This window comes from Hypomesus transpacificus, unplaced genomic scaffold (assembly GCF_021917145.1).
Source record: "Hypomesus transpacificus isolate Combined female unplaced genomic scaffold, fHypTra1 scaffold_187, whole genome shotgun sequence".
NCBI lineage: Eukaryota > Metazoa > Chordata > Actinopteri > Osmeriformes > Osmeridae > Hypomesus > Hypomesus transpacificus.
Window position 1 is genome coordinate 281,652 of NW_025813736.1, and position 22,687 is coordinate 304,338.

General features: G+C 40.9%; 2 protein-coding genes across 8 annotated transcripts; both read right to left on the reverse strand.

Moving 5' to 3' along the window:
- Positions 1-1,157: 1,157 nt before the first annotated feature.
- Positions 1,158-8,078, reverse strand: LOC124489248 (prosaposin-like). 7 transcript variants are annotated; one of them, XR_006958769.1, is made up of 12 exons: positions 7,847-8,078; positions 7,620-7,675; positions 6,979-7,071; positions 6,126-6,251; positions 5,872-5,991; positions 5,675-5,755; positions 5,405-5,591; positions 2,213-2,355; positions 2,043-2,123; positions 1,739-1,845; positions 1,583-1,653; positions 1,158-1,498 (listed from the first exon to the last, which is right to left on the reverse strand). XR_006958769.1 is itself a non-coding variant. In XM_047051948.1 (12 exons), the coding sequence occupies exons 1-11, from the start codon at positions 7,980-7,982 to the stop codon at positions 1,618-1,620; spliced, it is 1,053 nt and encodes a 350-aa protein (XP_046907904.1). In that variant the 5' UTR covers positions 7,983-8,073; the 3' UTR covers positions 1,158-1,498; positions 1,583-1,617. The 7 variants fall into 7 exon arrangements, 6 of the variants coding, with proteins under 6 accessions (XP_046907904.1, XP_046907901.1, XP_046907903.1 ...); XM_047051948.1 differs by having other exon boundaries at positions 1,739-1,849; positions 5,504-5,591; positions 6,979-7,053; positions 7,847-8,073; XM_047051945.1 differs by having other exon boundaries at positions 1,739-1,849; positions 6,979-7,053; positions 7,847-8,073.
- A 2,081-nt stretch (positions 8,079-10,159) lies between these two features.
- Positions 10,160-22,343, reverse strand: LOC124489253 (prosaposin-like). The gene is made up of 11 exons (XM_047051959.1): positions 22,259-22,343; positions 21,466-22,113; positions 16,416-16,588; positions 16,162-16,281; positions 15,965-16,045; positions 15,695-15,881; positions 11,223-11,365; positions 11,053-11,133; positions 10,741-10,851; positions 10,585-10,655; positions 10,160-10,500 (listed from the first exon to the last, which is right to left on the reverse strand). Exons 1-10 carry the CDS (start codon positions 22,341-22,343, stop codon positions 10,620-10,622), a joined length of 1,665 nt encoding a protein of 554 aa, XP_046907915.1. The 3' UTR covers positions 10,160-10,500; positions 10,585-10,619.
- Between the last annotated feature and the right edge of the window lie 344 nt (positions 22,344-22,687).

Consider the following 22,687-nt stretch of genomic DNA (forward strand, 5'->3'; position numbering starts at 1 on the left):
AAGCCCTTTGTGACATGCTTGCGTGTAAAAAGGTCTATACACATACATTTAGATTTGATTCTTGATAAAGGATTTCCTTAAAAAATCATGCATACATTATATAAGTAGAAAGCCCTTCTCTTTAATATGGCATAAACAGTTCAGGTGTATGATTTAATACAAAAAAGAATGAAAACATGCATGCATGCCTCGACACACAACGGATGCGGGGCATAAACTGTATGGCGACAACCTTAGAAAATGGTGCCCAAACAAAACAATGTTACAATTTACCAAGCATTCAATGCGGCGTGACGTCAACTTCGTATTCTCTTTACAGAAAAACTGTCATCGTCACCTGCATCACAGGCACAGCACTAACTATTATTCCAGAAATCTGTCACATTTTACTCACCGACTGCATCAAGGGGACTGTGCCCTATCTATAATTCCAGGAATGTGTGTGTGTGTCACCTACTTGATCATGGGCACTGGGCACAAGTTAAACTAATTTCATATTTGAAAACAAACTTGTGCAACAAGAATAGCTGAAATGACTTGGAATTGATCTCCCGTGATAAAAAAAAAGCTGTGTTTTATTTTATCCTCAAGATCATGTGGATAAAGGCAAAGTATGGCTTGTGTTGTACATAGAAACCAACCTTGTTTATGTGCTTCTCTGTAGGTTTGTGTTGAAGGCTTCAATTTTTTTTTAAATCAAATTTGGTTTTGTCAGTCATTCTAGTTACGTAAAGTGTAAAGTGCCTTTTCTATTGGTTTGTCCACCCCTTTGCCCTTTTTCTTTTCCCATCCTCTCACCTATGTCCAACTGTAAGTCATAAAACCATGATGTCTGTCTCTGAAGTTCCATCTCTCGAGGAATAATGACCTTTTTGCTCTGCAAACACATTTGTTTGAATAAAAATTCCATACCAAAGGTTCCAGTGTTCAGTATTTACACTTGTGGGTGTGTATATATATATATATTTGAATGTGTTTAGAAACTCACTTTCATTGGTGTGATGGGTGATAAGTGTTTGAAGAAGTCTAAGATTATTGTCTCTAAAAGGAGTAAATGATGTCGACTGACGGCTCAGCGTGGTTTGTATTGAAATTATTGATTAATGGGTGTCCGCTTCTCTGGAAACAAATAATCCAAGTGACAAAGAAAATAAGCAGTGGTGCATAATTTGTTTATTGAAAGAGCTGGTGATCAAATTGTTCTATATCTAAATGCATAAATGAATATGTTTATGCTAAACCAACACTTTCAAAGTACAGTATATGTCTAGAATGTACTAGAAAGTAATCTGATGAAAAGCAATCATAGCCCTATTCTGAAGGTTTCAAAAAAGGCACAGAGGCAAACAAAAACAGTGACAATGCAATCAGCAAACTCCCATGTGTGCAGACCATACTATCTGACAGACAACCAACGTTTGAGAAATTTCAACTGGGTAATATTTGCAATTGGATGTTGAAATGAGGGTCATCAGTGGTAGCAAATTCCTCAGGCTCTCTTTTGAAGAAAAAAAGTTTGAAGATTATTTCTTAGCCATTTGTAATGTCTATATATGTTAGTTTCCTAATATATTCCACATACCATTCCATTTGAGAGAGGGGTATTGAGCAAAATCTTTATTCCCAAATATGTTCCTGGCAAAAGGGCACTGTCTACAAAAAACAACAAAAAAGTACAGTCAGACCATTAAGTCATTTAGGTATTATACTACCTAATTAAAACATCTGTTGGCTTTACCCCACATTCCAGAGCAGTCTTCAGATCTCTGCACGTGTAGCTGCTACCCAAAGTGCAGGGGTTTCCTTTTTGCCCTGCTGGCCCGCCCATTCCTCCACACAGGCCCACTTTCTGGGAAGCAGCAGCAAAATCAAAGTAGGATCACCAACCAACAATATCTTGCCCTTCTCAGCTCTTACATCCCTTCACACAGACAAACAAACTATGACCCCCCCCCCCCCCCCCCCCCTCTTTTTCCTCCACAGCTACCACCACATTTTAAAATCTGTAGACATGGAATGGAGAGTAAATTACTCAGACATACCCCACACACATCAAGGGGAGGACCTTTTTTACCCAGAAACCCCTTCAGTTGTTCCCCATGGTTCTTGGTAAAGCTGTCACACTGTAAAGAGAGACAATGGGGATTTGAGTTTAAATCACATCCTTCCTTTTTTCCTTAAACTTTCTTTGGCTCGGAGTGACGAGTCAGACCTTAGGAAGGATGTTGGGGTGCAGCTGGCAAACAGAGCTTAGGTAAGATGATGTCTGTATCTCTGTGGCATTGGAACCCAAGTTAAGGCGACTCAGAACAGCCAGGATCACACAAGAGTCACAGTCAGAGACAAGACTGCTCTCTGTCAGAGGAAGATGGGGTTACTAGAACAATCAAATAATGATGATGAGATGTTGGTTCAGGCATAATACTATATATTAGGGCTGGGAAAGTTAACGCCTTAATCTTAGCAATTCATTAGAAATGTTTAACGCGTAAAAAATTAATTTAGCGCAATTAACGCAAGACCATTTTGGCGTCTACGGAACCCCAAAATGCTCAAACCATTATTTCAACTACAAATAATCGTGACTCGGATAAACCTCATAGGCTGCGTCCTGCGATAGCCTACTTTATCTGTCCTGCGCTTTAACAGCCTGGCTAGCGATCTAGCTCGCTGACCTTCGCACTCAGTGTGAACAATAGAACTAAGCAAACTAACGTCCAACACGACACATACCAAAATAAACACGAGTTTAACAATATGTGGAAGCGTGTGCCTGAGCACAATAACCAGTTCGAAAAGTTGCGGGTCAGTCAACTAATTGACACACAGAGATGTAATTTCCCCAAACATACATATCATTTATTATATAGTAAGTAGCAAAGGGAACAATATTAAAAGATGCACTGTGATCAGTTAAGAGCAGGGGCTAAACATCCATGGTCTGAGTTAGTTTCCAAGCCAAAAGAAAAAACATGCACACGGAGAATGGCGGAGAAACTCTTTAAGACCAAAAAAGTCCTCCCGAGGTAGACCGGGATAAACCCTCAAAGTTAGTCTGTGCATCACAGTAAAAAACAAACAAACACATAACACAAATCAAATACACGCTACTCAGGACAGCCCCGGTATCGGTCACCAGCTAGTCCAGCCAGACTAGTAAGAACTAGCCTCGTCCCCCCACAATTATGGGCCAGTAGTAGCAAACTCGACGGAGCAGGGAACAAGGCCAGGGAACAAGTCCACAGGCCCTCACCCGGTCCAAACTCAAGTCTATTACGACTTTTGGCTTATTCTCCGACATGCAACGTCCCCAACCCTTAACGGGAGCAGGGGCATGCCGCAGAATCCCTATGATTCTGTACGAGTCTAACACGTTTTGCACTGCACTGAATGGGCAACGCTCCACCAGGATTGCGATCCAACCCCGTCTCTCACGACTCCCCCAACCCTGAACGGGAGCAACACCGTCTCTCACGACTCCCCCAACCCTGAACGGGAGCAACACCCGTAATGCTCCACACCTGGACATTTAAATGGCCTTACCTGGTCTGGGTGGAGCTACCAATTAAGACTTTTCAAATAATATGGGTGGAGCTAATTATTAAGGGCTCACCCTACCACAAATAGAAACTTAAACAATGCTTCCGTCAACAAAATTAACCCCCCAACTGAATCCCCTTCTGTCTTACCGCCAAGAGCGCAGTTGCGACCCTACATGAACACCGGTGCGAATACAACATAAAAACTACATTTCCCATTAATGAGTAGTTTGAACCCATCCACCACAGAGGACCTCATTCGGATCAGTACAGAGGCGCCCTCCCTGGAAATGTTTGATGCCACTAAAGGTGCTGGAAACTGTCTGTAGGCTGGAAAAAGATCAAGACTCCCATGCTACAAACCTTGGCCAAGCCAGTCAGTTTGAAACAATGTTACAATGACTACAAAAAAGTTATAAATGAATGTGTAATGGATAAATAAGTCACCTATCCTGTTTCCGGTCAATTTTGTGTAATTTATACAATAGTCAAATAATGATGCAATGTTTAAAGTTTTTAAAAACAGAAACTGACTGTGCCCCTAAATTTTTGTCTGTGCCCCTTAAGTTTTTCACTTGGGGGCACATGTGCTCCAGCAAAAAAAAGTTAGCGTAGATCCCTGTGCAGTATTTTTGATTACCTTTAGGGTTTCAACTTTAAATATTCAACGTACACTTAAACACTTTGTTGTTTATAAAGTTGCTGCATACATTTGATGGGAATAACTATTCTGTAGTTCCCAGGAGAGACTGTTTACAGTTCACGAGATGTCATTAAATTAGTGGTGGGCATAGATTAATTTTTTTAATCTCGATTAATCTCACTGTAATCTTGGAATTAATCTAGGTTAATCTAGATTAAAATGGCTCATTTGAATTCCGCCAAAGGCATTCAGAATATGTGTTATACCCAAATAATGACTAAAAGTAAGTCTTTGAAAACGGGTTTCTCAAGCCAGGTGGCGCATTAGACCAGGGGCTCATCTCCTGTTTCCAAAATGCATCACAAACTGCTTGAGAAAGCTGTTCTACTATGATAATTGGTGAGGAAAATAAATTATGTTCAATAAGATGTACTTGTGTTTACCAACTGTTTATTCAGTTAAACATGAATTTTGGCTGATAGAGCTGTGCTGACGGGCTTGCCTCGGTTGCACTCACACATAGTAGTTTGCCGACGACTCTTCCCCTGCGCTACATCAGAGCTTGGTCCGGCATCTTCCGCATTAGCTAAGGGATGCTTTGCGTTCGGGTGGTATTTCAGACTGGAAGAACTCCTACAGTAAACTAATTCCGCATTGCACATGGTGCAAACAACCTTAGTCTTGTCGAGGTTTCCATTGGGAAGCTTCTTAAAAATACATTTTTCCCTGAAGCAAACCCGGCGTGGTAATCGATGTGGTAATTTCATACACAAGGCATACACACAGGTTCGAAGATTTGTTCTCGCCCCCTACAGTGCAATTCGGCTAGGTATACATCCGCGCTAAAATATCAAGGTGAAAGTCACCATAGCTTGCATAGTACAGACCCAGCTCCGAACCCAACTTTGAGAATAGATTAACTGCGATATTTGTTGTATCGCCCGATAAGAGTCTCACGTTAACGCAGCACGTTAACGCCAATAATGGTCCACCACTAAATAAAAGGTTTTATTTAAAATATACTTGTGCCAATTGATTTCATTCAGTGTTTTACATGATGATAACAAACTCGGGGAAAAATGTGATTAATTGCGATTAATCACAGCATATTGTGCGATTAATTTGTTTATTTTTATATCGATTCCCAGCCCTACTATATATGTATGAAACTGATCAGTACTGGAAGGCTGTAAATTTGGGCCACTGAGGAATGGTGTCTCACCAACGAACATCTGAGTCTCCTGGCCCTTGCACATGTGGATAATGGAGCAGATGGCCTGAGGGGTGGCATAGCTTAGGAGCAAGTCCAGCAGCCTCTTACCGTAGTTCTCAATCAGACCCTCACACTGGTCCTTGACAGAGGCAGGAAGAACGCCACACACTCTTCCGAGCAAGTCAATCACAGCACTCTGCCAAGAAGGAAAGAGATGAGCAGAGTAGAAAGGTTGGAATGTGTATGTGTGTCTATAAAGTGATTTTGCGTATTTCTTACCTCAGTTCTTTCTTTGGGCAGCAGGCGCTCGACCGTTTTTACTAGATAAATGCAGAAGGTACACTCTGGAGTAAATTGCACCTGGTAAAGCGACCACAGTAGAGGGGAGGGTAAAGGGAGTGAGGGAGAGCCAGGGACTGACAAGGAAACACAGACGGTGTGAAACGGTATCAAGTCTTACTGCCTAAATGCCTCACCTCTGAAACTATCATGGCTGCCCTCATAGCTTCTCGAATGTGACTTGTCAGCATTTTCTGTTGCGATATATCTGACTGGGTGCCACAGAGTCCCAACATACTGCAAACCTGACCTGGTTTCTGTAGAGTAGGGGAGGGAGTTGATGATTGACTCCACAATTCACTTCTAGTTCATCCCCCAATTTACATCAATGAAAACGATAAAAACATCAATAATTATTGCCGCAAAATATAAAAAGAGAAATAATACATACAACAGTGGAAGTCAAGAAAGCAATTGCCATGGGAAGGTTCTTGTCAATCTGATCTTTGCAGATTTTAGAGGCTCCTGGTCCTGGCAGACGTTTACACAGCTCCTCCAGACTTTCTTTGATCTTTTCCTGCATGAAGAAGAGGCGAGAGCAATGTGATTGGAGCAGGGCCGGCTCTAGGGTTTTGGGGGCCCTAAACAAAAATTGCGTAGGCAGGGGCGCCGCCAGGAATTTTGAGCCCCATGAAAAAGAAAATATATCTTTATATTTTTTGATCATTTCTATTAGTTTTTCAATTTTTGGGGGCCCCTGTCAGTCAGAGGCCCTTAGAATCGTCCTAACTTTTCCCCCCTTTACGGCGCCCCTGAGTGTCCCTTTGATTGGCAATACTTTTTTTTCTTCTTCTAATTTCGGGGCCCTGCAGTTGGTTCGGGGCCTGGAACCAGTCGCGGGGCCCTAAACAAATGTTTAGTTAGTTTATTGGGTCGGGTCGGCCCTGGATTGGAGCTGTTTAAAGGGGAACTGGTTGTTAGACGCTCTATAGGGTTAGGGTTTATTTTTATACACTATAAGATAGAAAACAGGAAGTGTTTCCCATCTCACCTCAACGATATGGAACTGATAGCTAGAGTGTAATGTCAGGAGTAGCTAAAAGCAGAGCAACCTTTTTCACAAATTAAAAGTCTTAGGAACAGATGTTTTTACCACAGATATCTGAAAAGAGATAACCCAGATACCTTAAAAAGGGATATACATATATCAACAGTTATCTTGAACACTGCATCCGTATGTGACTGTGATCACAAATCGTAAGTAGGACTGAGAAATTTGTGTTAGCAGCTTTAATTGTTTTCACCTGAAGGTCTCTGTTGGAGAACATATCAAGAAGGAATTCAAATATTTGGGTACAGTCCTGGCATGTGTCCCCTGTCTGAAAAACAAAGTGACACTGATAAAAAATGGTTGAGTTGGACCAAGACTGAGGCACAAAAAACTAAAGGTTTTTAAGAGTCATATGTTTTTTTTCTATTAACAGTACTTATACTGAGCCAATCTATGGTATGTGATGTATAGGTTTCTGTTTTGTAGTTGAACAAACCATTCTACCAGGGAAAGAGGAAGGTTATGGTTATAAATAAGTCAGTTAAGCCCACACCTTTCCAAAAAAAGAGAAGTGAAATGTATGTTCTTACTACTTTTTAGTGACATTAAATGGCAAAACATTTTGTCTTTGAACTAGCTCAAAATGTACACTAATATCATAGATATGAAAGCCGTTTAATATTTTTGACTGTATTGTTGGTTTACATCATGTGTTAAATAAAAACATATCCCCTATTCAATTAAAATGTTTGCATGTAAATGCTTTATGTGCTTTATCTCAACAAAAGCACAGCTGCACTGGTCAATGTGGATTTAGTGAACATTTTGTACTTTAAAATGGATGAAGTACTAACCAACTACTGTAAGGTAAGTAGCAAGGAACAAGACACTTACTGTCAGGTTGTCCCGCACATTTTTGTTTCCTTCAGCAGCAATAACCCCGGCAAGAGCTGGTAGAAAGTGCCAATTGGGAACATTTTCGTTGCTTGTTCCACCACATTTAAACTTGAATCCATAATATTTCCATGAATACTATCAATATACAATTAAATAACAATTGATAAAACAGTGTTCTTAGTGTGCACCAATCAGTTGATTGAAACATCCTAAAATGTTCTTACCAGAGCTCTGGTGGGCAATGAAGACAAGCAAAGTGATCTTAAAGAAAGCCATGATGAGTTGGTTGTGTGCCTGGTGAGACAGATTTGAGGTGCAGGGTAGGTGTATGACTACTTTTATACAGTATCCGCCTGTCATAGAAAGCCGTCCCCAGCTACAGCTGGACAAAAAAACACTCAGCTTGATTAGAAATGTGTTCACTTCACTTTAACATTGCAGAACTGATACCTTCCAGAAAAACAGGGCTCCACACACGTTTATGTTTGCATTTGAGGTATTTCTGCAATTACTTAGCATAAAGTGAGTGAGCTATTGATAAAAGGACGAACATGCCTTGAATGGAATCAGTTGTGTGTTGAGAATAGGTGCAAATGCTAGATGTCGCTTTGTACTGGGTATGTACAAAATGCAGAAGGCACGAGCAAGAGTTGAGTTTACCGCGGTGTATGAATTAAGAGGATGAAGAGGATTGCACAAGTCCTGAAGTTGTGTGTTGGATTAAGTACATTACATATTGGCAACTTGGATGGCCCTACTTTCTCTCTTACAGCCTCCTGCATTTCTAGAAAACTCTGGGTGAGCCAAATATTAAATTTACTGCATGGACTTGCATGTTTGATAACTATGTGATGGCACTATCTGAAGAGGATCTACCCTAAAAGAGAAAATGTGCTTTGATCATACATTGTAGTCAATAGGCACAGCATATTGTTTACACACTTACAGTGGTTGATGAACATTAGATACTGTATTGAATGCTTTGCGCACATTTTCCTTCAAAAACTGAATGTGGTCATAGAGAGAAATAGAGTGAAGTCAGGTAATTTGGGACACTTTTTGGTATAGATTACCAAGAAAAACCCAAAACTCTGAAGACTACCTAGACTGATTATTTTTTTGAAATTCTTCATTACTCAAGGGGGAATTCCAGTTTTTCCACTAATCACAAGAATGGTCAAAACCTTTTAACAAAATTATATATTTCTAATCTGTCTGCTGTTCTACAATGCCCACAGACTTAAGTATGTTTCATATGCTCTAAGATTTCCTCTATCTTGTAATAAAAGTGGTTGAAAATTAAGTTGTACGGACGGAGAAGATTATTGTAAAAATTGCTGTTTGAAATCTTCTTGAGGGGCAGTTCTGTGGGCGTATGTGAAGCCCTTTGTGACATGCTTGCGTGTAAAAAGGTCTATACACATACATTTAGATTTGATTCTTGATAAAGGATTTCCTTAAAAAATCATGCATACATTATATAAGTAGAAAGCCCTTCTCTTTAATATGGCATAAACAGTTCAGGTGTATGATTTAATACAAAAAAGAATGAAAACATGCATGCATGCCTCGACACACAACGGATGCGGGGCATAAACTGTATGGCGACAACCTTAGAAAATGGTGCCCAAACAAAACAATGTTACAATTTACCAAGCATTCAATGCGGCGTGACGTCAACTTCGTATTCTCTTTACAGAAAAACTGTCATCGTCACCTGCATCACAGGCACAGCACTAACTATTATTCCAGAAATCTGTCACATTTTACTCACCGACTGCATCAAGGGGACTGTGCCCTATCTATAATTCCAGGAATGTGTGTGTGTGTCACCTACTTGATCATGGGCACTGGGCACAAGTTAAACTAATTTCATATTTGAAAACAAACTTGTGCAACAAGAATAGCTGAAATGACTTGGAATTGATCTCCCGTGATAAAAAAAAAGCTGTGTTTTATTTTATCCTCAAGATCATGTGGATAAAGGCAAAGTATGGCTTGTGTTGTACATAGAAACCAACCTTGTTTATGTGCTTCTCTGTAGGTTTGTGTTGAAGGCTTCAATTTTTTTTTTAATCAAATTTGGTTTTGTCAGTCATTCTAGTTACGTAAAGTGTAAAGTGCCTTTTCTATTGGTTTGTCCACCCCTTTGCCCTTTTTCTTTTCCCATCCTCTCACCTATGTCCAACTGTAAGTCATAAAACCATGATGTCTGTCTCTGAAGTTCCATCTCTCGAGGAATAATGACCTTTTTGCTCTGCAAACACATTTGTTTGAATAAAAATTCCATACCAAAGGTTCCAGTGTTCAGTATTTACACTTGTGGGTGTGTATATATATATATATTTGAATGTGTTTAGAAACTCACTTTCATTGGTGTGATGGGTGATAAGTGTTTGAAGAAGTCTAAGATTATTGTCTCTAAAAGGAGTAAATGATGTCGACTGACGGCTCAGCGTGGTTTGTATTGAAATTATTGATTAATGGGTGTCCGCTTCTCTGGAAACAAATAATCCAAGTGACAAAGAAAATAAGCAGTGGTGCATAATTTGTTTATTGAAAGAGCTGGTGATCAAATTGTTCTATATCTAAATGCATAAATGAATATGTTTATGCTAAACCAACACTTTCAAAGTACAGTATATGTCTAGAATGTACTAGAAAGTAATCTGATGAAAAGCAATCATAGCCCTATTCTGAAGGTTTCAAAAAAGGCACAGAGGCAAACAAAAACAGTGACAATGCAATCAGCAAACTCCCATGTGTGCAGACCATACTATCTGACAGACAACCAACGTTTGAGAAATTTCAACTGGGTAATATTTGCAATTGGATGTTGAAATGAGGGTCATCAGTGGTAGCAAATTCCTCAGGCTCTCTTTTGAAGAAAAAAAGTTTGAAGATTATTTCTTAGCCATTTGTAATGTCTATATATGTTAGTTTCCTAATATATTCCACATACCATTCCATTTGAGAGAGGGGTATTGAGCAAAATCTTTATTCCCAAATATGTTCCTGGCAAAAGGGCACTGTCTACAAAAAACAACAAAAAAGTACAGTCAGACCATTAAGTCATTTAGGTATTATACTACCTAATTAAAACATCTGTTGGCTTTACCCCACATTCCAGAGCAGTCTTCAGATCTCTGCACGTGTAGCTGCTACCCAAAGTGCAGGGGTTTCCTTTTTGCCCTGCTGGCCCGCCCATTCCTCCACACAGGCCCACTTTCTGGGAAGCAGCAGCAAAATCAAAGTAGGATCACCAACCAACAATATCTTGCCCTTCTCAGCTCTTACATCCCTTCACACAGACAAACAAACTATGACCCCCCCCCCCCCCCCCCCCCCCCTCTTTTTCCTCCACAGCTACCACCACATTTTAAAATCTGTAGACATGGAATGGAGAGTAAATTACTCAAACGTGACATACCCCACACACATCAAGGGGAGGACCTTTTTTACCCAGAAACCCCTTCAGTTGTTCCCCATGGTTCTTGGTAAAGCTGTCACACTGTAAAGAGAGACAATGGGGATTTGAGTTTAAATCACATCCTTCCTTTTTTCCTTAAACTTTCTTTGGCTCGGAGTGACGAGTCAGACCTTAGGAAGGATGTTGGGGTGCAGCTGGCAAACAGAGCTTAGGTAAGATGATGTCTGTATCTCTGTGGCATTGGAACCCAAGTTAAGGCGACTCAGAACAGCCAGGATCACACAAGAGTCACAGTCAGAGACAAGACTGCTCTCTGTCAGAGGAAGATGGGGTTACTAGAACAATCAAATAATGATGATTTTTTTTTTTTTTGAATTGATGTTTATTGGCCATGAAAGTTTGCACAGACACGGAATTTGATTTGGCAGGAGAGCCTACCTAGGCAGCCATCAAAGGCGCCCACCAGAAAGATTACAGCAAAGCATAACATGAGGAGAGAGGAGGAGAGAAAAAGGCAACCCCCATACAATGCTCCTAGAGGAGTACAGTATGGGAACAGGCAAAAACCTCAGCACATAAGCCCACAAACATTAACAACACAACATTACAAACACTTGCAATGGGAAAGGGCGGTGGGGTAGACCAGCAGCATCTGGACCTGCGACCGTAATAGGCGCTGGACACAGACCCGCCAGCCACCCAGGGAAAAGCAATCGAAGGCGTTGGATGGGGGTGGGGGGGTGGTGGTATCTGTAGTAGGTGAAAGTTAGTGTGTGAGTAGGTCTGGGTTGGCGCCCTCGACCTAGGCCACAATCAGTCCGAGTCTCTCTATGCAGATAGTGTTGGCGAGGAGACGTCCTTGGTCATGACCCGGGTAGAGACCAAGCCACAGATGTTGATGGTGGGGGAGTGGGAAGGGAAGGCAAGATGGTCTCGCTTCAGCGCTCTCCAGGGGAGTTGTTTTCCAGCAACGGCCTTGGCCAAGGCCTGAGCTGGTTACGGGGCCGAAAGTAGATGAGATTGGTGTAGATGTTTAGACGAGTAGATGCGACTCAATTTTCACGTCCACCCTTCAGGAAGGCCTCCAGATCCTCAAACCTTCTTTGCTGAGCCGCGAACTTATCCCTGTTGTACTCCCTATTCTGCTGTAAGTTCACAGTCAGTGCTCCAACGGCTCTGCCCACCGTCTCAATCAGGTCGGGCAGCCTAAGGGGGCTTTTGATGGCTGCAGCCGTTTCCTTGACTTTCCGATACACAAGCCAACCGCCTAATCCACACAGCAGAAAGCCTGTAATCATGGTTCCGAAAAATAAAGATGTCTTCAACATCCTCAACGGAAAGCGCCGCTAGACACACGACACGCCAATTGTCCCACGCGTCCATCGTGTAGCCAGCTGCAAACGTCCCGTCCGGACATTTGGGTTCCCCCGAACCCGAGCTTCTCTTCGAGAAGATGGTGTCAATTGCATTGAGAGACCAGCTAATTAATTCCATGCTTCCAGTTTCGGAGAGTGATGGTGAGAGAGTATCTTGAGACAGACAAGACAGACAAGACAGAGCGAAGCAGGGAAGGTCAGGGAGGGGAGGATAGAAAAATGCGACCGCCTTCGTCGAGAGCCAAGAGGGAAGCCCCTCTGATGAGATGTTGGTTCAGGCATAATACTATATATTAGGGCTGGGAAAGTTAACGCCTTAATCTTAGCAATTCATTAGAAATGTTTAACGCGTAAAAAATTAATTTAGCGCAATTAACGCAAGACCATTTTGGCGTCTACGGAACCCCAAAATGCTCAAACCATTATTTCAACTACAAATAATCGTGACTCGGATAAACCTCATAGGCTGCGTCCTGCGATAGCCTACTTTATCTGTCCTGCGCTTTAACAGCCTGGCTAGCGATCTAGCTCGCTGACCTTCGCACTCAGTGTGAACAATAGAACTAAGCAAACTAACGTCCAACACGACACATACCAAAATAAACACGAGTTTAACAATATGTGGAAGCGTGTGCCTGAGCACAATAACCAGTTCGAAAAGTTGCGGGTCAGTCAACTAATTGACACACAGAGATGTAATTTCCCCAAACATACATATCATTTATTATATAGTAAGTAGCAAAGGGAACAATATTAAAAGATGCACTGTGATCAGTTAAGAGCAGGGGCTAAACATCCATGGTCTGAGTTAGTTTCCAAGCCAAAAGAAAAAACATGCACACGGAGAATGGCGGAGAAACTCTTTAAGACCAAAAAAGTCCTCCCGAGGTAGACCGGGATAAACCCTCAAAGTTAGTCTGTGCATCACAGTAAAAAACAAACAAACACATAACACAAATCAAATACACGCTACTCAGGACAGCCCCGGTATCGGTCACCAGCTAGTCCAGCCAGACTAGTAAGAACTAGCCTCGTCCCCCCACAATTATGGGCCAGTAGTAGCAAACTCGACGGAGCAGGGAACAAGGCCAGGGAACAAGTCCACAGGCCCTCACCCGGTCCAAACTCAAGTCTATTACGACTTTTGGCTTATTCTCCGACATGCAACGTCCCCAACCCTTAACGGGAGCAGGGGCATGCCGCAGAATCCCTATGATTCTGTACGAGTCTAACACGTTTTGCACTGCACTGAATGGGCAACGCTCCACCAGGATTGCGATCCAACCCCGTCTCTCACGACTCCCCCAACCCTGAACGGGAGCAACACCGTCTCTCACGACTCCCCCAACCCTGAACGGGAGCAACACCCGTAATGCTCCACACCTGGACATTTAAATGGCCTTACCTGGTCTGGGTGGAGCTACCAATTAAGACTTTTCAAATAATATGGGTGGAGCTAATTATTAAGGGCTCACCCTACCACAAATAGAAACTTAAACAATGCTTCCGTCAACAAAATTAACCCCCCAACTGAATCCCCTTCTGTCTTACCGCCAAGAGCGCAGTTGCGACCCTACATGAACACCGGTGCGAATACAACATAAAAACTACATTTCCCATTAATGAGTAGTTTGAACCCATCCACCACAGAGGACCTCATTCGGATCAGTACAGAGGCGCCCTCCCTGGAAATGTTTGATGCCACTAAAGGTGCTGGAAACTGTCTGTAGGCTGGAAAAAGATCAAGACTCCCATGCTACAAACCTTGGCCAAGCCAGTCAGTTTGAAACAATGTTACAATGACTACAAAAAAGTTATAAATGAATGTGTAATGGATAAATAAGTCACCTATCCTGTTTCCGGTCAATTTTGTGTAATTTATACAATAGTCAAATAATGATGCAATGTTTAAAGTTTTTAAAAACAGAAACTGACTGTGCCCCTAAATTTTTGTCTGTGCCCCTTAAGTTTTTCACTTGGGGGCACATGTGCTCCAGCAAAAAAAAGTTAGCGTAGATCCCTGTGCAGTATTTTTGATTACCTTTAGGGTTTCAACTTTAAATATTCAACGTACACTTAAACACTTTGTTGTTTATAAAGTTGCTGCATACATTTGATGGGAATAACTATTCTGTAGTTCCCAGGAGAGACTGTTTACAGTTCACGAGATGTCATTAAATTAGTGGTGGGCATAGATTAATTTTTTTAATCTCGATTAATCTCACTGTAATCTTGGAATTAATCTAGGTTAATCTAGATTAAAATGGCTCATTTGAATTCCGCCAAAGGCATTCAGAATATGTGTTATACCCAAATAATGACTAAAAGTAAGTCTTTGAAAACAGGTTTCTCAAGCCAGGTGGCGCATTAGACCAGGGGCTCATCTCCTGTTTCCAAAATGCATCACAAACTGCTTGAGAAAGCTGTTCTACTATGATAATTGGTGAGGAAAATAAATTATGTTCAATAAGATGTACTTGTGTTTACCAACTGTTTATTCAGTTAAACATGAATTTTGGCTGATAGAGCTGTGCTGACGGGCTTGCCTCGGTTGCACTCACACATAGTAGTTTGCCGACGACTCTTCCCCTGCGCTACATCAGAGCTTGGTCCGGCATCTTCCGCATTAGCTAAGGGATGCTTTGCGTTCGGGTGGTATTTCAGACTGGAAGAACTCCTACAGTAAACTAATTCCGCATTGCACATGGTGCAAACAACCTTAGTCTTGTCGAGGTTTCCATTGGGAAGCTTCTTAAAAATACATTTTTCCCTGAAGCAAACCCGGCGTGGTAATCGATGTGGTAATTTCATACACAAGGCATACACACAGGTTCGAAGATTTGTTCTCGCCCCCTACAGTGCAATTCGGCTAGGTATACATCCGCGCTAAAATATCAAGGTGAAAGTCACCATAGCTTGCATAGTACAGACCCAGCTCCGAACCCAACTTTGAGAATAGATTAACTGCGATATTTGTTGTATCGCCCGATAAGAGTCTCACGTTAACGCAGCACGTTAACGCCAATAATGGTCCACCACTAAATAAAAGGTTTTATTTAAAATATACTTGTGCCAATTGATTTCATTCAGTGTTTTACATGATGATAACAAACTCGGGGAAAAATGTGATTAATTGCGATTAATCACAGCATATTGTGCGATTAATTTGTTTATTTTTATATCGATTCCCAGCCCTACTATATATGTATGAAACTGATCAGTACTGGAAGGCTGTAAATTTGGGCCACTGAGGAATGGTGTCTCACCAACGAACATCTGAGTCTCCTGGCCCTTGCACATGTGGATAATGGAGCAGATGGCCTGAGGGGTGGCATAGCTTAGGAGCAAGTCCAGCAGCCTCTTACCGTAGTTCTCAATCAGACCCTCACACTGGTCCTTGACAGAGGCAGGAAGAACGCCACACACTCTTCCGAGCAAGTCAATCACAGCACTCTGCCAAGAAGGAAAGAGATGAGCAGAGTAGAAAGGTTGGAATGTGTATGTGTGTCTATAAAGTGATTTTGCGTATTTCTTACCTCAGTTCTTTCTTTGGGCAGCAGGCGCTCGACCGTTTTTACTAGATAAATGCAGAAGGTACACTCTGGAGTAAATTGCACCTGGTAAAGCGACCACAGTAGAGGGGAGGGTAAAGGGAGTGAGGGAGAGCCAGGGACTGACAAGGAAACACAGACGGTGTGAAACGGTATCAAGTCTTACTGCCTAAATGCCTCACCTCTGAAACTATCATGGCTGCCCTCATAGCTTCTCGAATGTGACTTGTCAGCATTTTCTGTTGCGATATATCTGACTGGGTGCCACAGAGTCCCAACATACTGCAAACCTGACCTGGTTTCTGTAGAGTAGGGGAGGGAGTTGATGATTGACTCCACAATTCACTTCTAGTTCATCCCCCAATTTACATCAATGAAAACGATAAAAACATCAATAATTATTGCCGCAAAATATAAAAAGAGAAATAATACATACAACAGTGGAAGTCAAGAAAGCAATTGCCATGGGAAGGTTCTTGTCAATCTGATCTTTGCAGATTTTAGAGGCTCCTGGTCCTGGCAGACGTTTACACAGCTCCTCCAGACTTTCTTTGATCTTTTCCTGCATGAAGAAGAGGCGAGAGCAGTGTGATTGGAGCAGGGCCGGCTCTAGGGTTTTGGGGGCCCTAAACAAAAATTGCGTAGGCAGGGGCGCCGCCAGGAATTTTGAGCCCCATGAAAAAGAAAATATATCTTTATATTTTTTGATCATTTCTATTAGTTTTTCAATTTTTGGGGGCCCCTGTCAGTCAGAGGCGCTTAGAATTGTCCTAACTTTTCGAGAGTGTATGGCTGCAGCCTGCAGCCTCCCGACTCATGCCCGCCCGTCTCATGCCCTCCCGTCTCATACTTCTTTCAAGCTTCTACTTTTCAAAATAAAAGCTAGCAAACCTAGTAGCGCTCGCTAGCGCTCGCGTCTGGTCCGGTCCGGTGTTGTATAAGAAGTTAAATCACTTTTCAAAATAAAAGTCCCTCAATAAGAGTCATATAGTGAAATAAACAGTAAATGTTGCCAAATCATCATAAATAACTAAAAGGTCAACAACACATACATACTATGAATAAAAACCTATAATAATAGCAATAATAGTATATTAATATTGTCTAAAAGTATTTAAATCATGTTTCATGTCACTGAATCGCATTGACTTGAATTCAATTGTAACATGCAGCAAATACTATGATCCCACACACACACACACACACACACACACACCCATACCACTTTCTCTTTCACTCACATCCTTCACCCACCCCCCCCCCACTCCCCACCCACATCTCTCTGTCCCCCCAGCTGTGGAGCAGTATATAGGCTTGGACCTTCTCACACTTTATTACCATCATTTCGCCGCAGCATTTGTACACACATACACTGACACAAACATGAAAATACCATTTCATCTCTCATATTGAATACTTTTTTGCTGTTATTATTTTGGGAACCCTTTCATTGTCATAGATGTGACAAAGGTTTTTTCAATTGGGGAGTGGTAATATCATTTTGACAATACTTTTTTTGAGGTCTTACCCACATCCCATTCTGAAGCAGCATATGAGTGAAGCCTAGTTCAGGCATGGCACTCTACACCTCACCCATTGGCCCACGTCCGATAAGGTGACATTATAAGGCCGCAAGGATACTCCTACACTCACTCACTGTTGTATTATTGTGCTGCTGCCCTCCACCATCCCCATCTCCCTGTTTTGTCTGTATGTTACTATCCATCAGGTGGGATTATTTATTTATTTGCTCTGTTTCTTCCCTAGATACATCCACTCTGCCAAAGTCAAACCTTTTTTCATGTCTTTGGTTATCAATTACTGTTGAAATCTAATATGTGTCTTGACTGAACTGCGGTTGTCAACATGAGCAAAGGATATCTCACAACCTATAGAAATATCCTTATTGACATGACCAACATGGAGGAAAGCCTAGTGTTTGTGAATAGTCAGAGGGAAATTGCCACATTGCCATTGCTACATACCATTTCAATGCTTACCGGGTATACCTTCCTGGGGTATACAAATCAAACAATGAGGCCACTGTTTTTGGAATTACATTATCTTTACCCTCTTCTCATAGTCTTATAAATCATTTCCCTGTTCTGTACATCATAACCAAATAAAATAAATAAATGGTGCCTTTTTTGTACATAAAACGTACACATTGTAAGTTTAATATAGTGTAAGGTACTTAAAAAATTCAAAGTAATATGTATTTAACTATGGATAGCTAATATGTTACTTGGCAGATAAAATATTTCATTGGATGATATTTTTTGCTTTACTTCAGTGCTTGTCAATGTATTCAAACTGAACACAATAGGAGGTTTAAGTGTAGTTGTACTCCCGGAATAAGTGAGTCTTTAGCCTTGTCTTGAAGGTGGACAGACCAGACAGGAGAAGAGCTTGGGTTGGGAGCAGCCACTCTTGAGAAGTGGGACCACCAGACGGTTGTTGGAAGAGAGTAGGTGGCAGGTGGGGGTGTAAGGCTGGAAGAGAGACTGGATGTAGGCAGGTGCGGTCCCTGCTTATCTGCTGATAAGCAATTGTATTTGCAGCAATTTCCCAGTGAAGTGTTGAAACAATATAGAATATAAAAATAAAAGGAGTCTTGGAAAGAGTGTGACATGTTTATTTTTTCAGTTTATTGTGTGCAGATCCTCGCTATCCTTAGTTACCTGGACCTATCCCAGGTCAACAGTATCCTGAAATAAACACATTCATTCATCATTTTTACTTCATTCACACTTACTTACTCTTCAGGAGGGATTGTCCTGGGCCTCTTTGCCTCCTCATCTGCTATTATCTGTACACAGAGAACAATTATTTATTCATCACAGGGTGCAAAGAATAAATATTTAAAATATTTATAAAGTCAGTACAAAGTATGCATATGAAAGGGGAGGTTTGGATCCAAGATTAATCAAATCATATAATAAAGAACCATTAGCATGCAGGTCACAACATTAGATTTGTCAACAACTAATGACTATCAAAATGTGATTCTTACGATGTGATCTTCAGTTTTCCTTTTCTGTGCCAACCTTTAAAACAGGCACATTTTCTTAAATATGTTAGAGATTATGAAGAATAGTACTTTGATCTATATGTATGATTTTGCCTTTATGTTACACATTTTTATGTGTACACGTGATAATGAAATCAGACATACCTGACAACTGAATGACCAGACAGGAGCAACAGGCACCACCATGTCCTGATTGTGGCCATGTCATCCTAGAAAAAAATTCAATTTCAAACAGATATCTAATTGTCAAACAATTAAGTCATGTTCTACAAAAACAGTGCACTGTAATGTGTCTGGAGACTTTCTGGACAATTACAGTTGTGAAGTCAAAATCTGCCCCCGGCACAATGTAAAGAGCATACTGTAATAAAATAGAAAACGTATTGGTCTCTACAAATCTTGTAAAAACCTACTAAGCAATTCCTCTGGTATTTACATAAAATAAGAGATCTAACAGTTAATATGTTTTCAGGTAAATCATATTTTACACCATTAAGTGACCCCCGATTCTGTTTGTACAAACATTTGAGGACAACACAAAATACCATTAGCATGAAGATCCCACAGGCAATGCCACCTTTCTGTCTTGGGAGACCCTGAAATTTAGAATTACAGTAAGATAGTGTACAACATTCAGCACAGCTCATTCAATGAAAAGAAACAATGAATTACATAGAAACCCATTTACTTTGATGTCCTTGCCGTAGATCACAGTCCATTCCCCAGGGATAATCCTCTGTGCAACATCACTGCAATTAAACTACTAATCAGCCTTTTAAGTACCAACATTCAGAAAACAGAACAAATTGAAGATGTTGGGGCTATTGCAGTAGTCAGGTGTATACTTTATTTCAAGCTCCGACCACAAATTCCATATTTGACATTAAAGAGTCAGTTTTGAAATTGTATATGTAAACCTTTATACTGCAATATTCCCAAGTACTTGAGGGTCATTAAAAACACAAGGTAGCCTAACCATAGCCACCCCAGAAAGCATTTATTCAAGGATTGGTAATGATCAGGCTAAGAACAAGGGTTTACTAAATGGAACTACTAAATGTGGTAAGGAACATACCACAGCAGCATACTTATTGAACAACATGTGGTCAGGAACAGACCAATAGCACCTACAATAACAACTTTAAATCCAAAACGGATGGTTTGAACGTCTGAACAGTTTGCCATTGAAACCTGCAAATCTGAACGTATCGTTGATCGCCAAAGGCAACTGAGGCTTTAGGATGTAAATGGAATAAGGAGTCTAGGAAAAGAATGTGTCTCTCTCTCAGCTTCAAAACCTGTACACATATTTTTTGGCATGTTAATGTACACAAATGTAATATCATTTCTCAAATAAAAGATAAAATAGGTTTCTACAAAGAATACATTTGTTTATAATAGTAAATAAGTGAAAAAGTAATGGTAATAACTGCAGACGCACACAGAGCATGTAGTGTCCTGGTTTCCAAATGGGTATGAGGACAAAATCCTTGTTTGCCATATCATTCTGAAGGACAAATCATGAAGAAATAGAAAAGCCCATTAAAACCCGATCTGAACCAAAAACAATATGAAATTATTATTTTTGTTTAAATAATAATAATAACATATTTACAGGGAAAAACGAGGTATCCGGACAATGTGGTGGTAGCCATGTTGGTACCACATAGCAATCCACTGCGTACACATCCTTTTGCTGATGGTACATATATTATTTAAATTAAACATGATTTTAAATTCAACTAAGTTGGAAAGACAACCAAATTTAGCATTGTATGCTGTACATCTCAAACTAAGTAAGTTACCTGTGACTGTGCTATTTGGGTGATTATCTGAAAACAGCAATTTGCTATCTGTGTGGAGCAGAAAATAAACAAAATATAAACACAAGGCATAAAAAGAGTGCTATACACAAATAACTTGTCAAAGTTGTGCTTACTGTGGACTCCAACTCCCGTTCCAAGCCCAGAGTCAAAAAGTCTCTGCGTTGCAAGGTAATTTGCTGCACTTGGGTAAACTGGGTTCGTATAATTGTTTCATCTAGGTTTCTTTTGGGGTCCAAGACATATTTCAGCGAGGAAACAGTATCACACACACACCTCAATTAAGAGTACTATCTTTTTGTATGTACAGTATGAAATCAAATTGACCATACCAGTTCAAACCCCAGTATGATCTCTGTGGCTGTATGTCACACAGGGAAGTTTTCCTTTCAGGAGTTGGTCCTACAAGTTAAAGATGTAAAAATATTTTTTTCAAGCCTTACAAACTATGACCAATCCCGATATCTGAAATCTGTTCAAATGAGTCCTACCAGCAAGACTTATTGTGGGTTCCAATGAAGTCTGAGTGTCCAATGAAGTCTGTGGAGCTAAACATAGCAATCAACAGTTGATCAAAAACATCCTGCACTGTATTGTGACACTACATTTTAAACTACTGTTATAGTCTTTACCTGCTACTGCCTTCCCAAGTGTGTCCAGTGTGATACTGACATTCCTCAAATTTCTTTTCATCTTCTCAATGGTTTGTCTGTCTTTTTTTTCATTGTGGTGATGAACAATGTTTCGCACCAGGAAAATGTGAGCTGAAGGCGACATATTGTTTATGAAGTAATTGTTCTTCCGCATCTCTGAGAACAACTGTTCAGCTACTTGGCTGTTGAGCCGACCTGCTAGCTCCGGTACAAGTTCAATCCTCCTGAGCATGTCCTTCTCATCCTTGCTGTTACCTTCATGTAGCTTGTCACACAAGACATAATGTTGAGAGGATTTTGTAACCGGATGACTGTCATCTTCAACATTTTCAGTGTTTGGCTCCAAAAGCCACGGAAGGTGGAACTTCAGTGTTCGGTCCTTGGCTGCCTGTACGTTCTCAGTTGTTGGAGGAGCAAGACGACCTTCATTTGGCTGGAATGGTGGATTTTCTGGCACTCTCATATTGGTGTGGCTTACAAGACCTCGTGCAAAGTCATAGACTGATATATTGGGCATATGTTTCCACGACAGAAGCATATCTGCAAAGTCTCTAGGGCTTTCTGCTCTGATGTTAAACTTCAAGCTGTACAACACACCGCAGGGACACATGATGACAGCCAAACCACCTGGATGAATAGTAAAGGATTAAACCATTAGGAATAAAATGTACATAAATGTTGAGTTGATATTTAATACAGTTCATATTTATTTACAGCAATGACCAGTGACAGCATAAAACTGACAAAGCCAGAAAAAATGTAAAGCTGTCACCCGATGCTCCCCAGATCTTCTCAAACACTTTGTCGTAGGCCTGTCTATTTTGCATTTTGGTCCTGAGGCGCAGAATGAGATCCATCTTAGAACCGCAAGAGTCGACACCACATTCCTTACAGAGGGCACGCACTGCGTCCACCTGTGTAGGTCAAGGGAAATAATAAATACAGTAAACGTGGTTGACAATGTGTAATATTATCCCCACTAACATTTAGGCCTATTGTTGTGACTTCAATCTATTCAACTGCATCATCAAGCTACTTTGCTTCCATACAACTGTCCTGACGTTTGTAGGCCTATAACAGAGAAAAATGCCATGCGAGTCCTTTGTGGAAAGAAACAAAATAAAGGGTCATACAAACTATGTAAAGGATACCTTCAATTTCATCAATTCATTTGAGAGTCTGTCTTCAGTTACATTGATGT